Source organism: Muscardinus avellanarius (genome assembly GCF_963383645.1).
Source record: "Muscardinus avellanarius genome assembly, chromosome: 4".
Lineage (NCBI taxonomy): Eukaryota > Metazoa > Chordata > Mammalia > Rodentia > Gliridae > Muscardinus > Muscardinus avellanarius.
Window position 1 is genome coordinate 146260873 of NC_137789.1, and position 25654 is coordinate 146286526.

General features: G+C 43.7%; 1 protein-coding gene across 15 annotated transcripts in view; it reads right to left on the reverse strand.

Annotated features, from left to right (window-relative positions):
• Window positions 1-3806: 3806 nt before the first annotated feature.
• ABLIM1 (actin binding LIM protein 1) overlaps window positions 3807-25654 on the reverse strand; it is a gene marked incomplete at both ends in the record, with an annotated part of 233804 nt that continues 211956 nt past the window's right edge. For 4 of the 15 annotated variants that reach the window (XM_080695094.1, XM_080695098.1, XM_080695107.1 and 1 more), the window contains 9 exons: window positions 3807-3920; window positions 5810-5890; window positions 6858-6946; window positions 8021-8081; window positions 8991-9055; window positions 10069-10174; window positions 11376-11467; window positions 16703-16750; window positions 18726-18830. In XM_080695094.1, the coding sequence (XP_080551220.1) occupies window positions 3807-3920; window positions 5810-5890; window positions 6858-6946; window positions 8021-8081; window positions 8991-9055; window positions 10069-10174; window positions 11376-11467; window positions 16703-16750; window positions 18726-18830 (761 nt within the window). Of the gene's footprint in view, window positions 3921-5809; window positions 5891-6857; window positions 6947-8020; window positions 8082-8990; window positions 9056-10068; window positions 10175-11375; window positions 11468-13615; window positions 13763-16702; window positions 16751-18725; window positions 18831-25654 lie in introns of all 15 variants that reach the window. The other 11 variants (XM_080695100.1, XM_080695093.1, XM_080695102.1 and 8 more) reach the window with 5 other exon arrangements.

Genomic DNA, 25654 nt, shown 5'->3' on the forward strand with positions numbered 1-25654 from the left:
CCTGTCACACACCCAAGAACAACACACCAAGTGTACTCTAAGTCATTTTTAGAAAGACTTAGCTATTGGAAAGAGGTTAATTTGAATTCTTTTAAACTTGCAAAAGCATATATGTTTATCATTTAAGTAGCAATTCTTAGAAAAAGGTGTTTGGTTCAAAGTGTAGAGAAATTAGGTGCGCATTTCAGAAACATTACCAGCTGGGCGTCTCCACAGGGGAGGTGACTGTCAGACTAAAATGTAGAGGAAGGACCAAAAGAGAACCGCTCCAGCCTGCTGGGGACTCACTTGGTGGCAACACAATCAGGGTCAGGGGACAATAAAGAGTGTAACAGATAGAAAACAACCTGCCCATTTTTTATTTTTTAACCAACCATCACCTCTAGTTTTTCTCTTTGGAGTTTCAAGAGAACAGGCAGTTTATGTTCAGTTCCTGAAGAAGTCTATTAAAAAACACAATAACAAAACCTCAAACCAAAATGGAGATGCATAGCTAGCTGAATATGTTTCCAAATGTTCACTGTGTTTCTTAATCACACAGGAAGACTGCACAGTAGCTCTGGTTTTCCTGAAGTCAGTTGAAAGGCAGTACTCACTGTCTTATCATCAGAGAGGCCTCTCCTATTCCATGAACATGGTATGCACTTCAAGTCACTAGGAAGTCAAATGACAAAAACATAGCCCTTAATATACCTACAAGGCTGCTCCCCATACAGGTCTTTTCCTAGAGATGAAACAATGAGTTTGCCTGTGTTAAGAACTGGAATTTCCTTGTGCAGTAGAGGGTTAGGCAAAGAACCCTCAATCTGCTGAGCCATGGCCTGGACACTTTAAGGTCAAGCATGCTGAGCCCAGTTTAGCAAGACATTGCGGACTACAGGTTGGATCTGGCAGTGGGAACCAGGTTGCCCCTGCCCTTCTGGAACTTTCTGCATAAAGAAGAGGGTAGGGCCCTCCCCATTCCCAGGACCCCTTCCCCAGAGCAGACAGGAGGCTACTGATGTTTTCTGGCAATATATCTTTAAATGCTGCACTTTAAATGAAATAGCATGCTTGATATGGAAAGAAGCTTTTTTTTCTTTTTCCTCCAAGTTAGATGCAGAGTTCAGAAGATACAAGAAAAGGAGGGTTTCATTATTGGGGAAACTTAGGGGCCAATTCTTTATCATTACAATCTTAGGCCTTTTAACTCTGAGTCTCTGTAATACAAAGAGGAAGAATGATTTCAGTTGAATTCCCCTATTTCTTGACAGAACTACATCCTCTTTATGTAGAATTTTAGCAAAATCACCTGATTGTGCCCCAATACTTTTTTTTACATTGACATTTGATCTACATGTTTATGGGTGATGACTGATTAGCCAATAAAAAAAAAACAAGGTGGGGCCTTGATTATTTTCATAAGCGAAGGGGAAAAAAAACCCTCTCCACCAGCTGAACACTGGGGTCCACTTGGTCCCGTCATTACTAACAGTGGTGGGTAGATGTACAAGTCCACCATCATCCTGGTCTCCACACACACATTCTGCCAGGGCAAGGCAAGCACAGGCACATACGGGCACTGTGCTGAGGCTTCCAGCGCTGGGGAGGGGAGGGACAGTGCAAATCCAGAGTGAATCAGGAGGACACAGAGGCCTAAGAGGTGAGGCGGGAGCTGGCCTCACCTGCTCAGCCGCCCTATCGGAGCCGTCTGCCACACGTGGGAGTAGGTCCGACACACACACATACACACACACACACACAATTTGTGGGAGTGGATTTTAAAATTGGATTCCTTCAGTGAGAGCACAGGACACTACTGTAAAGTCACCTAGCAGAGGTGAGTGTGCTGGGACCAGAGGCCTGCAGTGTGGTATCAGAAACACTGGACTGTAAGTACGCTTCTGCTTCCTACCCTCCCTGCCAGCTGGACGGGCTGATGCCAGTGCTGAGCAGGGAGAAGTTCTGAGCCTGTGCTCTCAGTAGCTTTAGCATGTGAATTCAAATGCTTTCTCTTTTAGCTTTAACATAGGGTTTACATTCCTAAGCAGAGCCCCCAAGCTGGAGAATGGAGAGGAAGGAGAGGAGACAGAATGTGGCTTGACCTTCTTGTGTGTGAAGCTGGAGAGCTCTCCCTCATCTCACTCATCTGGGGCCTTGGGATATGATCTTATTTGCATGTTTTAGTAAAAACTAGGCTCACCCTTTTATTTTTTTTTTTTTATAATTGAACCCAGGGGCATTCTACCTCTGAGCTACACCACCCAATCCTGTATATATATATTTTTGAAACAGGCTGCTGAGGGTCTTGTTAAGTTGCTGAGGCTGTCCTTGAACCTGTGATCCTCTTGTCTCAGCTTCCCAAGGGCTGGGATTGCAAGCATGTGCCACCCACCATGCCTGGCTAGCTAGTCTCAATTTGATTTGAGTTTTGCAGCATGTGAGGATTCTGGTGAGATGCTGTGACGTCCAAACCAGCCCGATGGCGCCTCCAAATTCAAATTCAAAAGCAGGCCTGCACCCTGCTCCCTCTGGGGTCCACAGCCCATACGCTGGCTTCTAAGCACCAACGCCGCCCACGAAGGAGGCAATGCTCAGGGCGCAGCTGACTCTCTCTCTTCATCTTTGAGGCACATGCCCTTGTGCAAAACGTCCCTTAGACACGGCAGCACAGTGGAACAACACATTCGAGCAGAAATGAGAAAGCACATGCAGACTCCAAAACGGCCCCGTGTGAGGTGCACGTGTGTGTGTGTGCGCACAGCCCATAGCCACACACCCACCCCTGAAGTCAACAGCACCAGCCAGCCAAGAAGGAGAGCTGAAGAGGCCAATTAAATCCACTGGATGCACTCTACTTTGGAGTTGCAGAGATGAGAGAGAGAGAGAGAGAGAGAGAGAGAGAGAGAGAGAGAAAGAGAAAGAACGTGCCTTTCTTGCTAAGAGTGATGATATGAGCCCTGGGTTAACAAAAAAAACAAAACAAAAAACACCTAGCAGCATGCAACAGACCAAGTTTGAGACAGTTTTTGCCTATTCTTTCTTTGCAAAGGTAGAGCCCATGACAGCCACCCACTGTCCTCGGCGGGGAGGAAGAATTCAGCACATTATCTGAAGCAGAAAAAGAGCTCAGGGAAGGATGCCTTCATTCCTTTTCCTTTTCTTTCCTCTTTAAATTCTAGCCGCGGCTAAGCAATTCGCCAGCCATGGCAAATTGGCTGGCAAAAGGTCCCAGCAAACGGGAGACGGCCAGGAGCTGGGTAGAAATCACTTTTTGCGGCTAGGCTCTTCAGCCTCTCCGTCAGAGCTGCCCGGCCCGCTGACTGATTTCCACTCTTGCCAGAGCCCAGGCGGAGTCAGCAAGGAAAGGCGTGTGCACAGCTGCTGCTCCACGTGGCCACGTTCCTCGGGTTCCTCCTGCTGAGCACAGTGCTACGTAATAAATATATTCACGCTTTGGAATTAGCACAACTGGGCACTTGCTGGCTCTCATCAGGACGGTCAGCACTGTGTTGGACAACAGTTAAAGAGAAACAAAAGGAGAAAGAAAGAAGCTCCTGTTGTGGACACAGGTCGTGTAAAAAGGTCACGGGTGGACACTGCTGCTGAGTTTGGAAACATAGAAATTTCTACCCCGCTGTTGCTTGGCGAGTGTTAGTTGGCTGGCCCGGTATTTGGCTCCTGGGTGTGGGGACCAGATTTTCCCTTTTTGTTGTTTGCTGAGGGATGCTAGTTTATCAATTCTCCAGTCAAACTCGGGCCTTACTACGATGTTGTGGGCGTCGCTGCCATGGCTGGCTTTTCTGATTGCCATCTCACATGTGGGCTTAGAAGAGTTTTACTTTTTTCTTCATGTCGTTGCGTCTCCAAAGAGGTAACCTGTCAAACTCTTGTATGGACATCCCAAAGATTTCCCGAAACACTTCTGGGGCTAAGTGGCGCTGGGAAGAGAGAACAGAGCAATGGTCAGTCCTGATGGCCACGTGGGTGCCCGGGGAGCTGCTTTCTGACTTCCAAACACCATCGGCTCTCTGTATCCCTTGGTTCTGCACCCTCAGGTTTGACCAATTGGAGATCAAATCTATTTGAAAAACACTGTGTCTGTACTGAACATGTATGGACTTTTTCTTGTCATTTCCTTCTAAGCAATATAGTATAACAGTTATTTACACACCACTTACATTGCATCAGGCAGTACAAGTCACTTGAGATGGTTTAAGGTATATAGGAGAGCTGGGCATGGTGGTGCATGCCTATAATCCCAGTACTAGGGAGGCTGAGACAGGAGAATTAAAAGGTTTGAGGACAGCCTCAGCACTATACTGAGACTCTCAGTACCTTGGTGAGACCCTGTTTCAAAAACAAAAAAAATAGCGGGGCGTGGTGGCGCACATTGTAATCCCCACGCTTGGGAAGCGGAAACAGGAGGATTGCGCAGGTTCGAAGCCAGCCTTGCTGGCTTAAGAGACCCTGTTTCCAAATAAAATATAAAAAAATAGGTCTGGGAGTGTAGCCCGGAGGTAGAAGGGTTCCATCCCCAGTACTACCAAAAAAACAAAAACAAAAACAAAACAAAAAGGATACAGTTGTTGCTCAGAGGTATAATGCCCCTGGATTCAATCTCTAGCACCATAAACAAACAAATAATAAAAAGAATAAATAGGAGGAGGTATGGAGGTAATATGCAAATACTATATAGATATTTATATAAGGGACATTGAGCATCCACAGATTTGGGCATCTGCTGGGAGGTCCTGGAACCAATGTTCTCACATGCCCAGGAGCAAACCATCCTTTTAATATTAAAGTAGACGACAGGGAGGAGCTTCTGTCTGGTGCTTGTTCCAGGCACAGCCAGGTGAGGCGCCCTCTCCATCAGACTGGCAGAGCATTAATGACACTGTTACAATGTAGTGCCATGACAACACTGAGCAGTGATGACTTCTGATGCCAGAGGTGACTCTCCTTCAGTTTCTCGGGATGCTGAGAAGATGCAGAGGAAAACTGCACTCTGTCCCGAAACAGTAATGGTTCTTTCTGAGACTGGCACCCAGAATTTTTTTTTAAATTAAAAGCATTCACGTAGAAAAATATAAGAATCAGTCTTCCATGTCTAAGGAGGCCTTGAGTATTTGTACCTAGATAACCCTTCAACAAGGATTGTGGAAACAGCCAAGAAAGACACTGGTCTGGCATGAACCTCCTTCTTGGAGCTCCTTCCCTGGCTCTCAGCGGGCTCAGCCCAGGCTCAGGGAAGCAGAGCTTCTGGGAATATCTGTGGAGACTCCCATCCTGCATCTTTGGCCCTAATTATAGCAGCATCCAGTTTCCAAAGAAAATGACTAAAATCATACTGTGTCTCCAGGGTCACTGTGAATGTTCCCAGGCATTTTTAATACTTATCTAAGTGTAAATGTGCATGTAAGTAATTTAAATCTAAGTGCTGTACTGTTGACCTCCCTGATACCAGGAAATGCTGGCTTAGATTGAGTATCAGTTAAAACCACCACCTTCTCGTCCTCACTGTCTGTCTTCCTCCCTCTCTCTTTCTCCTCTCTCTCTCCCCCCTAGCCATTTACATTTTGAGAGCAAAGTCCATGTCTGACTTGTTGCTGTAGCTCCAGGACCTAAGAGAGTGCTCAGTACATACTAGGAACAAGAAATGAATGCTTACAGACTAGTTATGGTTTTATCTCAGTAGAGACTCTGAGATTTTAGATTGATATTTATATTTTTTTTTCACTGAAGGAGTAAAACCTTTCTTAGGGGGAAGCTGGGGAGAATGTACCGGGGGTTTGCAGTTGGGTCTGGATTTTTTGTTCTGTTTTACCTCCAGCCGGGTTCTGTCCACGTCTCTTAGGATTTTGTTGCGCCCTCTGTTGGTCACCATGAGCATTTCATATGGAAATATCTGAGAAGGAAAGAACACTTTTTCTAGCACCCCGCTGTACATTTTATTAATAAGTAGAAATTACTTAAAATCTAATACTTCCAAGACAGAGATTCCACAAAGTTATCAGGAGAGTTTCTGAGCAGCTCACCTCTCAAGACCAGCAGAAGCTCCAGGGTCCAGGGGACAGATTGTTAGATATCCCCAACTCTCCACCAAAGTCTCATGGGGACAGTGCCTTGGGAGGGCTTTGCTGAGTGCAAGAATACTAGCATGTATAAGCCTCCAGTTCAGTCTCCAGCATCAAAAAGAAAATTCTAGCTTACTCTGAATGGAGGGTGAAGGGAAAAGCTTGAAGAGAACTGAAATTGTGGGTACACATGTTGTCTCTTCAAGGGATATCTTGGAGGGGCACCTTTCTGCCAGGTTCAGCAGTCTTGGCTTATGGCTAGCCCTTGAATCCATGGAGCCAGGCAGGCCCAGAAGCAGTGCTTTGGTGAGTGTCATATTAAAATAAGTCCTGGTAAGGTCACCAGGGAGCAGAAGTCCCTGGTTACCTCTGGAGGTACCCAGCCATTCCAGAATGACCTGGACTCAGGAGGTTTCAGAGATGCAAGACTTTAGAGCTGAGTCTGGGGAAGCCCTGGCAAACTGAGACACACGGCCACCCTCTCTGGAGCAGTGTCGTGTGCAGTGGCTGCCGTCAGCACTGAACATAAAGTATCATGGCTGGGGCCGGGGCGATGTCTGGGTTATAGGGAGAGAGACGCTGTCACCTCACTGGCAGCATGAAGTTCCATGTGCAATAGAGGCTTCGTGGGGCCAAAGGGGATGGCAAGGTGCCTTATGGCATGACATGGCTTGTCTGAATGTACCAATCTAGAACAAAGGGGGCCTTATACTCTGAGGATGGTGAAAAGAGAGGAAAACAACTTGTTTTATGGCCATGGCATCCCCGCACCAGAGGACGGAGAACAGCTTTACTTGCCTTTGGTTCCAACATGTTGGGCATGGACACCCCTCGGTCCATTCTCATGGCAGGCATGTGGCCATCCGGGAGGGTCTGCAACAGAGATGCTGGTTCAGGGGTGAGCACAGGTACGGGGGGACCACAGGGAGGGGTAGCCTGGGCTCCCCGACTGCACTCAAATCCTCATGGCTACTTGGCAGATGTGTAACATTCACACAGTTTTCAAAATGAGATTCTTACTAAGAATAAAAATCTGTTTTGTAATCAAGTTGGGAGAAGAAGACCCTGGCTTAGAAACTGGGGACTAATTCCTGATTTAGATGCATTCATGAAAATATACAGCACATAAAACCTTGTCAAGCCTATTATAATGGTTTTCTTATTTTTAAATCTCAGTTTTCCTTGCATTCCTCCCCCCTGTCTCATTTTCCACTACAGTTTTTACAAGATCTTAGTTCTAGAGAGCTGGGGTATAGCTCAGAGGTAGAGTGTCTGCCTGTTCTGCACAGGCCTTGAGTTCAATCCTCAGCACCACCCGTTTCAGGAAAAAAAAAAAAAAGTTCTAGAGAAAAGTACAAGAATGAACTGTTTCTTCCTGCTGGTCAAGATGAGAGCTTCTTTTCATTAGAGAACAGCCAGAAAAGAAAAGAGAGGACGGAAGTATGGAAAGATTATAACTCAAAGAAAAAAAAATCTACACAGGCGCAGACCCCTGCTGTTGGTCTGCTCCTGCCCTGGGGAGAACTCTCCCAAGCCAGAGAGAGGGAGAGAGCCCCTCTGCACCTGGCCTGGCTCGTGCCTGGCCCCGAGGCCTGTAGGGCCAGGCCGACGCAGGCAAGCAGGCAGGCACCCCACATGCCTGCTCTTCACGGTTACGGAGCGATGACTAGACAGAGCAACCACAACACGCCTCTTCTCAACAGAAATGGTTCCCCTGGAGCCAGCAGCCTCGGACTGGGGAACAGCCATCGTACTGGTGTGGCCAACTCAAGGAAGACAAAGGTGCCCATACCTGGTAGTCTGCGAAGGAAAGGAGAAGAAAACATCATCAGGAGCCGTTAACACAGACTCGATTCTGCTACAATTCCTAAAATAGTCCCCAAGGAACCGTCTTCCTTCCCCACTGCCCGTCTGTGAACACGCTGCCCCACAGGTCTCCCCAGCGCGGCCCGCAGCCTCACCTCGCACTCCCCCGCTGACGTCCCCATAGCTGTTATACTGTGCAAAGTCCGTAGACACAGGCTGAAACGAGGAAAGAGGGTTAGACAACCGCCACCGTGATGGTCCTGGAGTCAGGTGAAAACGAAGGAGATTTACGGAGTCAAGAAGGGACTGACAAGATCCTAGCGGTCCTTCCCCGGCTAGAACCCTCGGGCCCTGGTATTCTTTGTTCCCTCTTTACTCCCCTACAGCTATGAAATCTCAGTCCTCTGTAGATGTCTGTGGCCAGCTCAGCAGACTCTCGTAAGCAGGGATCTCTGTGGCCAGCTCAGCAGGCTCTCCTAAGCAGGGATCTCTAGCTGATAAATAAAGATGTGTTTCCCTGCATTGGTTATATGATTACATTCGTCCTATGCTTTGTGGGAAGGGTGGCCGCAGAAACTTTTCTTTTCACAGCAGAGAGAATGCCTTAAGTATTTACTTTTCTGCTTTGTTGTAAAAATATTTATCACTTACGGCTTAATCTAGTCTAAAATTTTCATGACTCATTGGTTTAAAGCCAGTTTCTTCTTCTATCAGGAGAAATGTTTAACTTTGCTTGTAATTCAAGGTGATTTATCAGATGAACAGGGAGATTGTAATTTTTTTTTGTATGTGTGTGTGGTAATAGGGATTGATTTTAGAGTTCTTCTACCTCTGAGCCACACACCCAGCCTATTTTATTTTTTATTTGGAAATAGGGTCTCCCGAGGCTGCTGAGAATCTTGTTAAATTGATGAGGCCGTCCTTAAACTTGCAATCCTCCTGTCTCAGTCTCACTCCCAGGTACTGGGATTATAGACATGGAAAATAATGATTTTCATCATATCCCAACACTATGAGGACGGTCAGATGTATTCAGATAATAATATGTCAGTACTTCAGCTAGCACCTGGAAGGTGGGGGTGGATGGTGGAATTCACGCAGAAAACAGCCAAAGAGACATCTTACCCTGTGAAGCCCATTCTTTCCATAGCCAGGGAGAGATGAGGTTTTGGATGATGGAGCGTGTGACACTGAATAAGAAAAAGGTACAAAAAGAAAAAAAGAAAAGAAAAAAGAAAAAGCAATTGTTAGGAAGGCAGCAGTTAGATTCTTTAATTAAATTGGCAGTATATCGGCTTCCTCTACAGAAGAGATTTAGCAAAAAGAATTCAAGTGTTGTTGGGCTCTGATGTTCACAAAATGTCACCATATTTGAGGGACACAGAGAACAAGGAATGCTATCCTAACAAGGGTATGACTGGGGTGGGGGACGACACACATCCTCAGTAGAGCCCTAATCACACTATTATTTCCATTTTAGAGAAAAGGATAGGAGCTAAGAGAAGCTAAGTATTCTGCCAAAGGTTGCTCAACTCAAAAACAGCCAGCCGGCTTTGAGTATCTGAATGCAAAAAGTCATGAGCCCCAACTGGAGCTACCACTAAGTTAGCGCGATCTACTACTGGCTGACCACAGATCTGGTCCAGGGCGTCTATCTGTCAAGGGCTTGCACGCCCAGTAGGCTGCTGGACATTGGAGGCAGCAGACCTGGGCTTCAAATCGGATTCTGCAACTTGACACCTTTACAGCTTTGGATTGGTATTTAATTTTTATTTATTTACTCCTTTTTTTTCTTTTCCTTTCTTTTCTCTTCTTTCTTTTCTTTTGTGTGTATTACTAGCAGTTAAAGCCAGGACATAGTGCCTCTGAGCTACACCCCAGCCCTATTTTATTTTTTCATTTTGAAATAGGGTCTTGGCCAAATTGCTGAGGCTGGCCTTGAACCTGCGGTCCTCCTGTTTCAGCTTCCCAAGTACTGGAATGACAGGCATGTGCCATCACGCCTGACGTATGTATAGGCATCGTATAGGCATCTGTATAGGCATCCATCTGTATAGGCATCGTGTAACACATGCATAGAGAAAGCAGAGACTCTCAGAGTGAGAAGAAACTCTAGGGCAGAGCACACCACCCTACGTGGTCCTCCTTGTCCCTGCGGGCAGGTGGCCACTGTTGGTCTCCAAGCCAGGGGTCTGCTGCTCACCTGAGTGGATGGGAGAATCATAACGACTGGCTGACAGGGTCGACCTTTCCCGACTCTCTCTCTCCATCTCTTCCTTCAGTATCAACTGTCCCAGGCCCGAGTTAAGCTATTCGCAGAAGAAAAGAAAAGAAAAGAATAAAATAAAAGCAAAGTCTGCCATTATTTTCGTGAAACTGCAGTTTCTTTTCAGGAGGTGCTGTGAGACGTTGCCGACCCTGGAGGGCCTGGCCACAGGCCCCTCGGCAAGCAGGGCAGGCTCGCCACCCTGCGCCTCTCTTAGCGTTTCCAAAGCCTTTTCCTGCGCGGGTTCCATGTCAGAAGGATGCTCTTTCCTTTGCCCTCCCCCAAGGTGCCAGCAGTGCCTGTAGGAGACACATGAGTGTGTGTAGATTTTTGAGGTGGGAAAGGGAATTAAAAAAAATTACACTGATTTGTTCAAAAACAAAACAGAAAAGGAATATGTGCTCTGTATATATGTTTTAGAAAACCCAGAAGCAATGAAGAACCCATAATCTACCACTCGGAGGTAACACCATTTGACTTTTAGCCATCTAGTATTTTCTATATATTTCTCATATCTTTGGAAAATATCACTTCAAGGGGATTCATCAGCCCCTCATTGGTAGGAGGGCTTATTTTAAAAAATTATTTATTTTTGTGCTATATTCTATTTATAAAAAATTTTTGAAACAGGGTCTCGCTAAATTGCTGAGGCTAGCCTTGAACTTTCAATCCTCCCAGCTTGCCTTCCCAAGTACTGGGATTATAGGCATGTACATGATGCCTGGCTTGTTTTGAGGGCATAATTGGTTACTATTCTGGGATGCTGCAGGCCATTGCTAGACACAGGGAGGCATGATGGTGGCAACCCCCCTGCTTCCTTTTCTCGTGGTCCACATAAGCATTTGAGACCCTCAGTCCTGAGCCAAGACTTGGAGAAATGCTCCTTCTCCAGGGAACTCAAGCACAGCCTGCATGTACCTGGTTGCACACCGCTTTGATCTACCTGGCCCTTTTACATCGTATTAACACACGCACCTGCATCCACACCCCATGCAGTCATACTCTTCCTATTTGCCCTCTGACCTCCTGCTCAATTCCATCTCCTCCAAAGCCAGGCCCGAGTCCTTCTTATTCAAAATACTAGCTGCTTATCATGCCTTTCCTTCTGTACTATAAGCCCCTTGAGGGCTGAAACCACTTCTTGCCTGTTCTGGTGACTTGCACATAGTACCTACTACAAAAACAAAATACAGATCTTATTGAACTGGAATTGAAGACAGCAGCGAGGTAGTTTAAGGACAAACCTTCATCAATTGCTCTTCTTGAAGCTGCCGGCGTCTCAGAAGCTCCTCCTCATCTTCCTCTCTGCCACTAGATCTGCGTCTCATGTCAGTTCCTAATTCCACAGCAAAGACAACTTCTCACATCAGCCTCCAGCAAGGGAATCTTAAGATGGACTAGACCATCTGTGTTCAGCATGTCAGGCTGGCCAGGCCAGTAGTGGTCCTGGACACACTGAAGCCAACAACACAAGGGGAAAGATGCCCACGGCTAGTTGAGCACCAGCAGCTGGTTTCCCAAGGAAAAGAGGCCCCTTTGACAGGTCAGCTCAAGGGGAAATGCAAGGAAGGGATGAACTTGGGCCTCATGGCAACTGTCTTCTCAGTTAGAACTAGGTTGGCCATTGCAACTAAGCTTAAGTTGTCAGATTAACCACTGGTCAGAGCTCACAGCGGCAAAAGGCAGGGGCATCTCCAGCTATTATTTGGTATCCTTCAGGTCCGTTTTCCAATAGGGATCAATCCAAATCTATCAACCTCCCAATAATTTGGTTAAGATAGTTACTCTCTTATGACAAGCTTTAAAGTCTGGTAGTTTTCTCTTTTCCTGAAAATTGAGATTTTTCATAGTGTTGTCACTGTTTCCTACTCAAAATAAATTCATTAAAAAGAATGTCTGCTTACATCTTTCAGGGGATGTATCTCTAACTTTCCTCTTTCTTATAGTTTGAAAAATGATCACAAAAACATTTTGTACTAATAGGTAAAACAGTATTATTAAAATCAAAAAGTTATTTTGTGTATTTTAAAAATTGCGTATAATTTTTAAGCTTCCTGGAAAAGAGGAGCCAGGGAATGGAAAGGAGGAATCTGTCTGGAGGGTTGGAAGATTAAGATAATTGTTGTTTTTTCTAAATTGCTTAGATTAATCTGGCTGTGGGGAGGAAACAGGAAAGTTTGCTAATCTAATCAAAATAAACTTTTCACTAATAGTCTCCATTTTCATCATTTTGATTAATGGAGCAGACATTTTCCTCACTTTGGAACCCAAAGGAACTTTAAACTATTTAGTAATAATAGTTTCAACGATAAAAATCTAATTCTTCCCCTCTCCTAAGGTTTAGTGTTTTCAGCATCCCCACTAAGCAACGTAACAGAACTGGGGGCGCCAGGGCCCGCAAACTTCATGCAGGGCACACGTGGGCAGGTTCTTAGTTCTTAAAATTATAAATGTCAGTGTGACTTTTCTCTCATTAGCTTAGACTAATCAAAATTGGTAGACCCAACTTCACAAGAATTATACCTCATCAACATAATATAAAATGCTTGTGAATAATGGGCTAAGATTTTCCTTTTAATTATTCCTATCAATATTAATTGCTCTAAAATGCACTTACATTGCCCAGAAAAGTTATTTCTAGAATAACTTGATTCAAATAGAGCTGGTGCAGGAGATTAGGAAATTTTGGAAAATTGAAGGCCGTTTAGGTTGTCAACAGTCATAGACTTTGTAGGGCCCACTTGACTCCCTAAATTTCAGTCTCAGCTTCTGCATTTGTTAACACCCCCCTCGCTAGGCCGAGTGATTTCACTACTGACACAGTAATGACACAGACACAGTCGAAAAGCACAAAAGCAAAGCATGAAACGGCTCCAGTGTGACGCTGAGCACAGGATTCATGGGAATGGCAGATGTGAAATCACGTGACTTCACTAAGCGGTGTTTCCCAACGCCTACCGCTACTTGGCAGCTGCGCTTCTTAGTAATGGCGAAAGCGATCTTCAAGGGCAGTGAAAGTGCTTCAGTGTTAATACTGCGTGTTAGGGGGATTGTAACTACGATCCAGATGTGGGCGAAAACAAATTTAACACAAAGAAGTCACGCTTCAGTGGACACTTGGGAAATTCATCCGTGCGACTCAGTTTCCACTTACAATGCTTTTGTTACAAAGCTTTTAGTCAACCATGTCTGAGCTACTGGTTTGGCAGCCATAACTCCAAGGGTCCATGCAAAACATTTGCTTTAGACCAGTTCTGGATCTCAGCGGGTTTGGTTAATCCAGGCCCAATACATTTTTATAACGTATGCATTTTGCACAGAGGCTGGTACCATATTAGTTCTCTTCGCTCTACTAACTCTTATATATATATATATATATACATTTTTTTAAGTCTTTATGATAGGACACATTTTGTTTCTAAACATCTCACTTTGAGTCCCCCTAGCAATCTGTCCTCTTGACTTAACTGCATCTGTTTCATACCTACGGCAGCGAGTGAGGGGGGACCAGGCCAGTGGTCCGTCTCAATCTTTGGTATCTCGTTGGGGTCTGGCGCCTGGGCAGCTGGGAACTTGGAAAACTTGATGATATCTTCTGTAGATTTGCTCTGGGCTGCCAAGGCAGCTGCATCTAGGTGAGAACCGGGGTTGCTTAGCTATTGGTCTGTAAGGCAGGAGTGGCACAACCCCAAGGAAACAGTTTGCTCGTTCCCTGGCAAAAGTTTCAGCTCCAGAAAGTTCTGTGTATCACCACGTGCAAATGTCCAGTCAGTCAGGATGTGCCTGCCTGTTTCCCTTACTCTGTGTCAGAGGCCAAGCTTCTATCTACCTCTGTTCCGCATATGAAAATCCTTGTTCTAGGGATATGCTGTCCCCTGCTAGCGCTATATGTCTATTTACATCCAAATGAATGAAATTAAATACAACCAAGACATTAACAAACTCTTCAGCCGCATGGGTCCTGTTTTAAATGTCCAGTCGCCTATGTGATTAGTGGCTACTGAATGGGACAGTGTAGATATAGAACACCATAGAAAGTTCCATTCTTATTTACTCTCCAAGAGGAAAGAATTACTTCTGGAATGAGAAATTTTGGGTAGTCAGAAATTTCAATTACAAATTTGAAATTAAAGAGTTAAGATAGAAGCATGGCGATGTCATTTGACTGTATTAATTAAAGTTATTAATCCTTAGAGGGATGGCTGGGTTTTTATCTTTGATCCAGAAACCACAAACATGTTAGCCCAGTTCAAATGAATTCTTATATACTACATATGGGGCCGTGGGACTTAGAAATGGAAATGGAAAATTCACTTCCGGCTTGCAAGAATTTAGTGCTGTGATTTACTTATGCCACCCCAACTCATTTTTTGGTTCCAGATTCTGTACAGAAGGGTCAGTCAACTGACTTTAACAACACAAAAACTATTCACAGTGTCCTTAATGGCTGTGCACAGAGGAGGAGTTTAATCAGAGCTGAAGCAAGGAAACCAGGTTAAATGGTCAATCCTGATTCTGGTTAACTTGCTAACTGGCTTGGCTGTTACTAAACAATTCAAAACATATTTGTAACACCTTAAATAAATTTGTTTTCCTTTCCTGGGCACATGCATTTTTAAAACAGAAATAATCTCTAGAATCTTCAGTTCCAGTGTCCTCATTCTTTTAGTAACCTTTTGGGTCTTGATTTGCTTACTTGACTTGACCAAAGTCACCCAGTACTAAAGAGTAGAAGCTTGGCCAGGGATGGAGCAGTTTCTTAGAATCTCTAACCTCGTGAGAAAAAATAAATTCAATCCAGGAAACGCTGCATAGGAAATCTCCTTCATGGAGATGCCAAAATGTGTTAGCATAGGAAAGACAAGCTCTGAGTCACACAATAAAAGTGGCTTCATTTAAGCCTAGCCTTTCTCAAACACATCAGGGGAGGCTAGAGTTTGGGGTGTGGCGTTATTCCTTTGGAGTGCAGTGTCTGTCCTGCAGAACATGTTTTGAAATGCGCTGGCCGTGTTACCCTTACCTAGAATGACCTAGCAAATATCACAGAAAGAAGTCAGTTAATTCCTTCCAAAGAAAGTCTAACATTAATCTCCTTAAATCTGTGATTGTTTTTTGTTCACAGAGATAAGGCCTAGAGATTTTAATATTTAAAAAAAATCTTCTAAATTGATAAATCAAACTCTGGGAATCTTATTCTTACATTAAAGCAAAAAAGAAAAAAAAAGCACAGCTTCAAACAGTACTTACGCATTAGGATTGGTGAAGTCAGTAAACATTCACATGTTAATGAGTGTGTGGGAAGACATTAAACCATAAAAAAACAAAAACAAAACAATGTTAACAAACTTAAAATGGGCAAGCACAATGATGTAAACCTTGAAAGCAATAAGGAAGAAAAAAAATCATAGCTTGAGAAACATGATGATACAGACCGTCTCCCTCCCCCTCAGAATTTTGGCCTAAATTTTTTCCTAGTGTATTTTCAACCTCATTTGCTTTTTATGCCCTCTTAATTCTTAAAGACTTATTAGTGGCAACTGGATTCCAAAGTCAGCCTTCAAATTTCCAGGCACAATTTCTAATTTTCTGAAATTACTAGGAGGCCATGAACCTAGGGGCATTCTACCTCTGAGATACACTCCCGGCCCTTTTAAAAGATTTTTGTTTTAAAATAGGGTCTCACTACATTGCTGAGGTTGTCCCCAAACCTGCGACCTTCCTTTCGCAGCCTCCCATGTACTATAGGGACTGCAGGTGTGTGCCACCATGCCTGGCTTAGATTTGGCTTCTGTTGATCTTTCTATTCACAAAGACCTATGGCAGATAAATCCATTGAGAGACCTAATAACAATCGAGGAAAACCTGATTTACAGAAAGTGCAGCAATTTCATGGGTTAAAAATTTCTGTATCCCAAGATAGGAAAACATAATTGTAAATCCACATTAGTGATTTTTGGCTTGCAGGGATTTTAGAGATGACCTGATCTAACTGGCTGGTCCTTAGAGATGAGAAAAAGAAAGTAGGTAGGAAGTGGGACCAGGGATACAACCGGTCATAACTTGTTTCCTGTCCACTGCATGGTACGGACATCTGTAAGCCTCATAAGAAGTGAGGGGGTAGGATAAGTAAGTCCATGTAGGCTTAGTCAAATTAAATTTTCTAGATGGCTCTTTTTCTCTAGTTTTAAGTACTTAAATTAGCAGCAAGGTCATCACAATGAGTTTAGAGTTTGGTTAAATCATTTAATGCCAATAAAATAAAAAAAAATGAAGCCTTGTTAGGGTGCTCATGGGTTGCTGTGTGGCTGGTACTTCCCCTTCTCTAGGGATGAAATGATACATGGTTCGATGGCTCAGAAATAGGCTGCGAGCTTCCTACTCCAGCTAAGTGTTCTCTGTCCAGGAAAGCCGATTTCACAATATCTGCATCTTATGGGACTATGGAGGCCTAATATGCCGGATGCCCCAGTTTGGCTCTCAAAAGCAGCAGCAGTTAAGCCTTCAGAAGACAGCAAAGAGGAGTGCAGCTGAGTCCGCTACATAAAACTAGGCGGAGGAAAGCGAGTTTTACCATGCTGTTTGTAGATGGGTGGTTTTCGGTAAATGTTGATCCCTTGATCTGTGGAAATGAAAAGCAAAGGTGTGTGATTATGGGAACCAGTTCAGCCATGGCTAGAACAAGTCAACCAACGGGCAAACGAAACAGAAGAAGACTCTTGAACAAAAAACAACCCGGACGGCTAACTTTTGTATTACAAAGAATGAGTCCACCAAAAGGAAGAGGTCACAGACATGAGTGGTTTCCTATGGACAGGTGACATGGAAGCCTTTGTAATACATCTTAGCAGATAGAGATGCAACTCATTCATAAGCCATTTATCTCAAATACAGACTTCTCTGCAAGTGGGATTAAAATGGGAAGAAATGCAAGCAGTGAAGGGTATTCTAATGGTGAGGACATAACCAGTTTTGGGGAAAAAAATCCCCAAATTGATACTGTCTAGAAATTGAGTTCCTAGTAAGCACCAGTGGCTCAATTTACCTTTTTATTCAATGAGTGGGATAGTGAAACGCAATGTAGAAAATTAAGAGGATCTTTTCTTTAAAAGATAGAAACATTCTTTAAGTGCAAGGCTAGCTTGGTGTGCGGATGGGATGTTCAACACAATCCTAATTTGTATATGCCAGATTAAAAATAAACAGAAAAAATAAGAATGCTAAGTACTATTCATGTATTTAGATAGGACCCCAGTGGAGTATGCCACCATATTCTTTTAACTACAAATACTCAGGACATTTCAAAAGTTTTCTGTTTCCTCAGAATCTTGGGCACTGTATCTTGGCAGGACATTTTTCCAAGTGAAAAATTCTAAATGTAAAACAATGATTTTCAAGATTCATTGAGACTTATTTAAGGGGTAGTCCTAGTTTACTGGTACCAATCTGATTGAACGTCCCTCTGTTATAATAGATAAATTTAGAAAGAAAAAATACTAACATAGATTCTAAATATTGGATAATCCAATAAACTACCAAAAAGAGACAAAACAATGTACTTCTGCTAGAAAATTCATATTTGACCTCTCTGGTGGTCAATCTTGCCCTTATAAATTGAGTAAACCCTAAATATTAAAATATCAGTGGGTTCTGTTTCTCCCAGTTTCTGATGGCAAATTATTATTTGTGCTGTGATAGCAAACGCTTGTGACTACTAGAGCAAAGCTTGCACTGCCAAGCCTAAATTGCAAGATATCTTTGTGGGTTATGGAGGTGACTGTTCAGTCACACACTGTAGAGAGATTACCCACTAGGACCAAGAGTATGTCTCTCTGAAAAGTCCATGTTAAAAAAAAAAAAGAAAGAAATCCACACTAGAGAGAATAAGAAATACAAAAAGTATCCTTGGGTGATTCTGTGGTTTCAATCCTTAGGATGTGAGGATAACTAGATTGTCATTGACATCATTTCCATAATTAATGATACTGAACCACTCAGTGACATCTTAGAAGGCACTAATGTTAAGGTGAACTTTAAAATTTTAGCACAAGCCAGGCGTGGTGGTGCACGCTTATAATCCCCAAGCTTGGGAGGCAGAGACAGGAGGATCTCACAGGTTCGGAGCCAGCCACACTGGCTTAAGAGACCCTGTTTCCAAATAAAAATGTAAAATAGGTCTGGGAGTTTGCCCCGGAGATAGAAGGGTTTCCAGGATCCCCAGTACCACAAAAAAAATTAGCATAAAACAAAAACAAAACATCCAACCTGTCTCTTTTATCCTTTTTCACCCTTAAAAAAAAAAAAGTACTGGGGATGGGCTCAGTCTTAAAGTGTCTGCTTGGCATGACTGAGGCCCTGGGTTCAATCCCCAGTACTATTTAAAAGAGAAGAAATTGAGAAAACGTAAACTTTTGATATAATCCTGGTAGGTTACATACAGAGCTTTCAAAGGTCCTCCAGGTCAGATCCTGCAATTTAGGGTTCGTCAACTGTGTGCGCCCTAATTAACAAGCATGAGCAATGGAGACAAGACGAGGTCACAAGGCTACACCCTACACGGTGACAGCACACGAGGGACAGACCGTGTCAGCTCCTACCTGGAACATGGAAATGTTTAGGGGCCTGAGCGTAAGTTGGAGTTAGAGGGCGGCTGTCGGGCCGGTAGGGGAGAGGGGAGTTCCGGCCGCTGGACGGCTCATTGCCTCCAATGAGAAGAATGGAGAAAAGAACATGAGAGAAGGGAGAGCGATAAAGGAAACCAAGCAAGCATCATCGGTAATCCAGAGTCGATATTAACAAACGGGAAGGAGGCACGTCAGGAAGGAGAGACGAAAGATGCGAACCCAGTTCATCGACTTGGCTCGCAAAGGTGGTATTGGGTTTAGTTTTCCAAAGGAGAGCCTGGAGTTCAGGGGACCCGGGTTGGAAGTTAGCAGCGGATGCGGATGCGTCATTCCAATGGCATGCGGTGAAGGCGGGGACTCGCGGCACACTGGTGAGATGGCAGGACGCTGGCCGGAGAGGAAAGTCACTAGCTGTGATGCAGGACCAGGCGTCAGGTGGTCAAGTCCCAAGCATGTAGAGCGGTGAGATATGCACCCCCTCCCCGTCAGGGCACGATGGCAAAGGCTGGGCATTAGAATGGAGTTCTCGGCACCCTGGGCTGTCTGGGAGCCCTAGTGGCCACCTAGGCCTTCCCCTTAGTGGTCAAGGTGCCTTCATTGTAGCATATGTTTCTATTTTCCTCACTTTGAAATACATAGAATGGAGCCAGACCCTTTCCTGCCGGGTGCTTGGGGACTACTTATACCTCTCTGCACCTTCCCTTTCGGCGAGGTCCACCTGGGCTAATAAGTCAGTCATTAACACATTTACTAAACACTTGCTCTGGCTGGGCACAGGACTGCTACTAAGGACAGATAGGTAAATGAGATAATATCCCTACCCTCGAGGGCCTGGAAGTCCACCTACTGAGACAGGCTGAAATGTGTGTGTGTGTGTGTGTGTGTGTGTGTGTGTGTGTGTACATGTATATACACACATGCATACATATATACACACGTATACATATATATGCATTTATTATACATGTATATATATACACATATGCACACACATCAAGCAAAGGCTTACTCAGAGGTATAAAAAAGGCTAGGATGTAAGAGTTGGATGTTATCAATCCTTCAGGAAAGCTCCATTGAGCTGGGCATCAAGGAAGAAGCTTCCCTATGAGTGGGAAGGCCCACATTTTAGAAGGCTGGGACATCAGGATCAGGGAGGCAGTGGCAGGACTGTGGTACACAGGAACTACAGGACTGGCCACTGTGGCTGGACACCTTGGTGATCTTTGAGGACACAGCAGGGAAATCTGAGGCTTGGCCGCTAAAGCCTCAAGTGCTTCCAGGGCAACCATCACCCCTTCTGATGGCTGGGAGAAATGCAGGATGAATGGAAGCTTGTACAATATTGGAAAAAAATTAGTTACTCTCCTAATTTGTTCTCCTATCCCACATCTGGGCTGAGAATATACCAGAATATATAGGACTACGAAAAATTAGTGGATTAGGAATGCCAATCACGTTTATATATTTATAAGAGTTCTTTATATATGTTGGATACAGGTCCCTTATCAGACATATACTTTGCAAACATTTTTCCCTTTCTGTGGGCTGTTTTTCACTTATTTTTTTAATGGTGTGCTTTGAAGTATAAAGTTTTAAAATTTGGTAAAGCCTAATTTATTTATCAATTATTGCTAATTTAAGCAAATCATATATTATTAGAAAATAGAGCTCTAGCTGATTTCAAGTCAAATTGTCTTAAATTAGGCCAGCAAAGTATGAAAGAAGTAAACTGCTAAAGATTTAAAATATGTTGAATAGTTTTAATTTCCCAAAACATATATTTTTAGATAAACAGGGGCCAGATCTATACCCAATGGTTATAAGATATTCCAAACATGAAATCGGAGTTTGTTACTGACTCAGACTGATTCCAGGCTTTTGGTTATTGGTGTTCTGAAATTTTTGTCTTTTTTCCTAAAGACTCAGTTTAGCATTTTACTCCAAGTATGTCATACTGTTGACTTGATTATTTAAGTTAGATATTAGCTTCTAAACTTATGATACTTATCTTTGTTATTAAGATCACTTTTTAGTAGGGTGCAGTGGTACATGCCTATAATCTCAGCTATGTAGGAGGCTGAGGCTGGAGGATTGCAAGTTGGAGGGCAACCTGGGCAACTTAGGAAGACCCTGTCTCAAAATAGAAAATAAAAGAGGCCGTAGATGTAGCTCTGTCGTAGAGTGCCCTGGATCTAATCCCCAGTCCTGTGATTGCGCATGCGCGCACATGCACACACTAAAATAAATGTGGACTCATTTAATCTCAGTCTTGCAAAAAGTAATAACCAGCTCATGTCTGAAAGGTGTGCCCAAACAAACAATATCCAAAGGAACGACAATAAAAACAGATAGATGTAAAATGGAGAAAATTATGGCTTGTACTTATTGTACTTAGAATATGAAGAGAATACCACGTTAAATCTATGTCCTGCGTCCTCACCAGGGCTCAGCCCATTGTCTGGCCAGGAGAAAGTGCTTAAGAAGCATCTGTGAATGAGTGATTGAAGTAGGCCAACTCAGTAATTCCCCAGCTACTCACTGCAAGTACCACTGCAGGACTAGCCAGTTTATCTCTGTTCTCTCATTGAAAGGGGGCCAGATGCTGGTCTACAGTCCTGCATTACAGCAGCACCTTTGATAATTTTTTCATCATAGTTGATTCTTGCTAACTCCGATTTCATTGTTCCACTCCAGAAAAATCCTTTACTCTTATAAGGATTAGGGAATTGCATTAACAAGACCAATCCATATTTGAAAAACAAAGTAATTCTTGTAGCTTTTCTCAAGAGAAGATAGAGGGTCTCCAGTTTCTCGATTCATTTTAACTGTGTGTGTGTGTGTGTGTGTGTGTGTGTGTGTGTGTCACCAGGATTGAACCCAGGGATGTTAACTTGTCTTTTGAAGGATCTTTCTGGGTATCCCGAGCGCTGGTCACTACTGCAGGACACCAGAGACTTTAGGGGAAGTTCTTATAGATTTTGGTTATAATGCCCTCTTAGATAAAGTTCTAGTAAATCCGTTTGATAATTACTAGCTGGTGTCCTGCACACACAACAATATTTGCATGTGCAGGGCACAAAAGCAGAAGGTTGTTAGAATCTGGAATTTGTTACAGTCTTTCCATCCATAGGATTCTCTGCTGGTGGGAGGCAGTCGATGCCCATCACTTGAGGATGAGGCTGAGGACTTGTGTTCTTGGGCAAGCTGCCTGCATTCCCAGTGGGTGGGTTCTGGATGGATGTGGTCAACAACTGCTTGTAGTTCTTTGTTTGTGTATCTTCAGCAACCACTGACTTCTCTCAGTGTTTCTATAAACACTAGAATATTCAAGCCTTTCTAAGTAGATTGAAGTCTATGATCATTTAAAACTTCCCACAAGACCTTTTAAAATGCCAGGTAAAGAGCGATTCAGTAAGGCTCTCCTCTCAATGACCATGAACAACACAATTTTCAGGCATCACAGAGGCTCAGTGGGGAATCTAGTCTCCAGTCTCCAAATAGACAATATTGCTAAGCACCACATTCTTACCCTTGAAAAAAGCAAAGGCCTGAGAAATCTGGGGAGGGGAGTGTATTTTTAAAAGCAAAAGAACAATTCTCCAGAGGAGACCTCTTTTCCTTTTCTAATGTAAATACCCTATTTCTATATGCTGTAACTTTCAACCCTATCCATAAGGGAAATAACTGATGAGAGTCTTAAGAGGTTTATATCTTAGCTCATTACTTGGCTAAAGTACTGTATTAGGGATGAGATGAAATATCATATTTGAAAGGTATTATTAGCTTCTTCATTTCTATCATCTGCCATCCCAGAATAAGATATTATATTTTATATGATATAATATTAAAATATTTCTTGTATATTTCTTCTTAGGGGGATACGGGGGTTGAGGGGCATTCTACTTCTGAGCTACATTCTCAGCCCTTATCGTGTTGAGAAAGGGTCTCACTAGGATCCTCAGAGTCTTGCTAAGTGGCTGAGGCTGGCCTTGAACCTGTGATCCTACTATCTCGGCCTCCCAAGTGCTGGGATTACAGGTGTGTACCACAACACCAGGATCATCTATATATTTCTTAGTTTTTGGCTTTTTCCTTGTCAGTCTTAAAGGCCAACTTTCTAGTTCTTTAGAATTTGCAGTATTCTCACTATACTTAAGAATCCAAATATTTTCCTCATCTTTACATTTCAGGGGACAAGAAGCACCTGAATGACTAATTCTAAGATGAGCGGCTGGATAAAGAGGCACGTGATTCTATCGTGGAACCTGCTAGAACACTGCCTAGTGTTCAGGACTCTACGTGCCTATATTCCAAAATACAGATGCGAATCTTTTTTTTACTATTGTTGACATTTAATATTATACTATTAAAAAAGAGACTTTAACATGGGCAGCACCTAGACTTTTGTGACGGTTTCAAGATGGCTACTTCTCTAAACCACCAACCAGAGTTCTTTTTTTTTTCTTCTACTTGCATCATAGCAATTCATACCTATGGCAAAACAGGACAGATTCTTTCCAAAGAGATTTAGTCTCTGCAGCCCCCCTGCTCACACATCCAACTAATATTTCTTGGACGCAGAATGGAATGTCTCTCAGTATTTCAAAGAAGGAAGAAGAGAAAATTGGGAAATACTGCCTAAAGCCCAAAACACGGTGCAAATGGTTGTTCCAGATCTCTGGGCATGAAACTGTCCATGGACCAACGATGGTACATGGACCAATGATGACGGACTAACAGAGGATGAGGCTGGGAAACAATACATCCCAGCTTTACTGTTACAGCCATGCAGGAGACCTCAGCAGGGATGCTGGGGACCTGGGCCATGTGCATCACAAAGATGGACCAGGAAGGAAGTGGACTTGGGCAACCAGAGGCTGGGCTTCCTGTGGCCGGAGTGTGCAAGTTCACTCCTGCCTGTAGCTACATGTGCTAATCATCTGTGATTCTCCTGCCTCAGCCTCCTAAGTACGGGGGTTACGGGCATGGTTAAGACCCATAACTGTGCTTGGTTAAGACCCATCATATCTGACAGTGTCAAAAATTTCAAATTCAGGTTGCAAACGGCACAGAAAATCCATCTAAATTCTTAACAAATGCACCATTTAGGCACACAGAGGTACTATCATTTTTATAACCATTTGGTATTAAAAGCAAGAAATTTGTTAATTTTTAAATTTACAGCACCTTTTTTTTGGGCATGGTGCTGGGGGTTACACCCAGGGCCTAACACAAGCTGGGCAAGTGCTCGACCACAGGGCTACATCCCCAGCTTTAATTTTATAATTTAAAGGATGACTGAAGACAGGTGTCTGTCTTAGCCTCAATAAGAATACAATTTCTTTGTTCAAAGGCAATGGAAAATAAAATTTGTCTTAAGAATTAAATTTTATAATATGTACTGAAACAAGTGCCACGAGTGTGAATAGGCCAATCTAGGGACGAGGCCTGGGGTCATGGCGGGAGCTGTCACTTTCTCCTTGGAAGATCTTGGGCAGTTACTTAGCCAGGGCCTTCGCTCCTGGGTCTTCCCGCCTACTTCAATGGGATGCTGGGTGGAGCATGGTGGTGCACACCTGTAATCCCAGTGCTTGGGAGGCTGAGACATAAGACTAACAGGGCGGAGGCCAGCTTCAGCAGTGTAGTGAGACTCTCCGCAACCTAGTGAGACCCTGTTTCAAAACAAAACAATGAAAAGGGCTGGGTGTTGTGTAGCTAGGAGGTAGTGTGCCCCTGGGTTCAGTACCCAGTAGGAAAAAAAAATAAAGGTGGGGGGGGATGCTGCGAAGAGCAATTGGACCAAAAAAAAAAAAAATGTGGGAGGGGGATGCTGCGACGAGCGATTGGACCAATAAGATCAGAGCGTTTGGGAGCCTGTTGGACTGCACACCAGGGACTCGCCTCGCACGCCTAGTGAGCTTGGAGAGAGCGCTCATCCTTCCTGGTTTGCAGACGAGGCAAGCCACTTTGGAAAGGAGAAGTACACAACCCACGCTCACACAGCCAGCACGACAGAGAGGACAGGAAACCCAGGGCGCACTGTGCCCAGGCTGCGCCCCTCCACGTGCGGCTCACGGACGGGAGACGCTGTCACTGGCATCTTGTGGCGCTATTTCGCAAACTTTATGTGAACACCACAGGGCCCGGGACATTTTGCTTTCTACAAAAAGTAATTCTCTGAAAGATGAGACATACCAAATGGGGATTTTTACATTTGGATGAATCAAAAATGTATTTTTTCAAATATTAGAAAATAAAGTTTTATTATGGTTAATGACCAGATGTATTAAACTAACTCACTCTGTCTCTCTCTTTATCAGTACTAGGAAATGAATCAGGAGCATTTCACGTCTGAGCAAAACCTCCAGCCCTTTTTATTTTGAAGTGGGGTCTCACTAAGTTGCTGAGAGTTTCCTTAAATTGCTAAGGCTGGCCTTGAACTTGCAATCTTCCGTCTCAGCCTCCTAAATACTGGGATTACAGATACGCACCACCATATCCAGCTTTAAACTTTCTTTAAAATACGCAACACAATAATTCCTTTATGGTTTCATAAACACTCTCTGAAGTTCATCATTTTTTTCCCTTTCTTTCTATCTTTTGGCACTGGGGATTGGCATTCTACCTCTGAACCATACCCCAGGCCCTTTTTACTTTTTGTTTTGAAACAAGGTCTCGTTAAGTTGCTGAGAATCTCACTAAATTGGCTGGCCTTGAACCTGTGAGCCTCCTGTCTCAGCCTCCCAAGGACTAGGATTACAGATACACACCACTGCGTCCAGCTGAAGTGTCATCAGGACATCTGGAAAATAAACATTGTCCTCCAAAATAATAATAAGCAATAATCGTCTAAAATAATCTGTCAAGACTTTTAGAAAGTACTGCAACTTCTGAAAAAAATA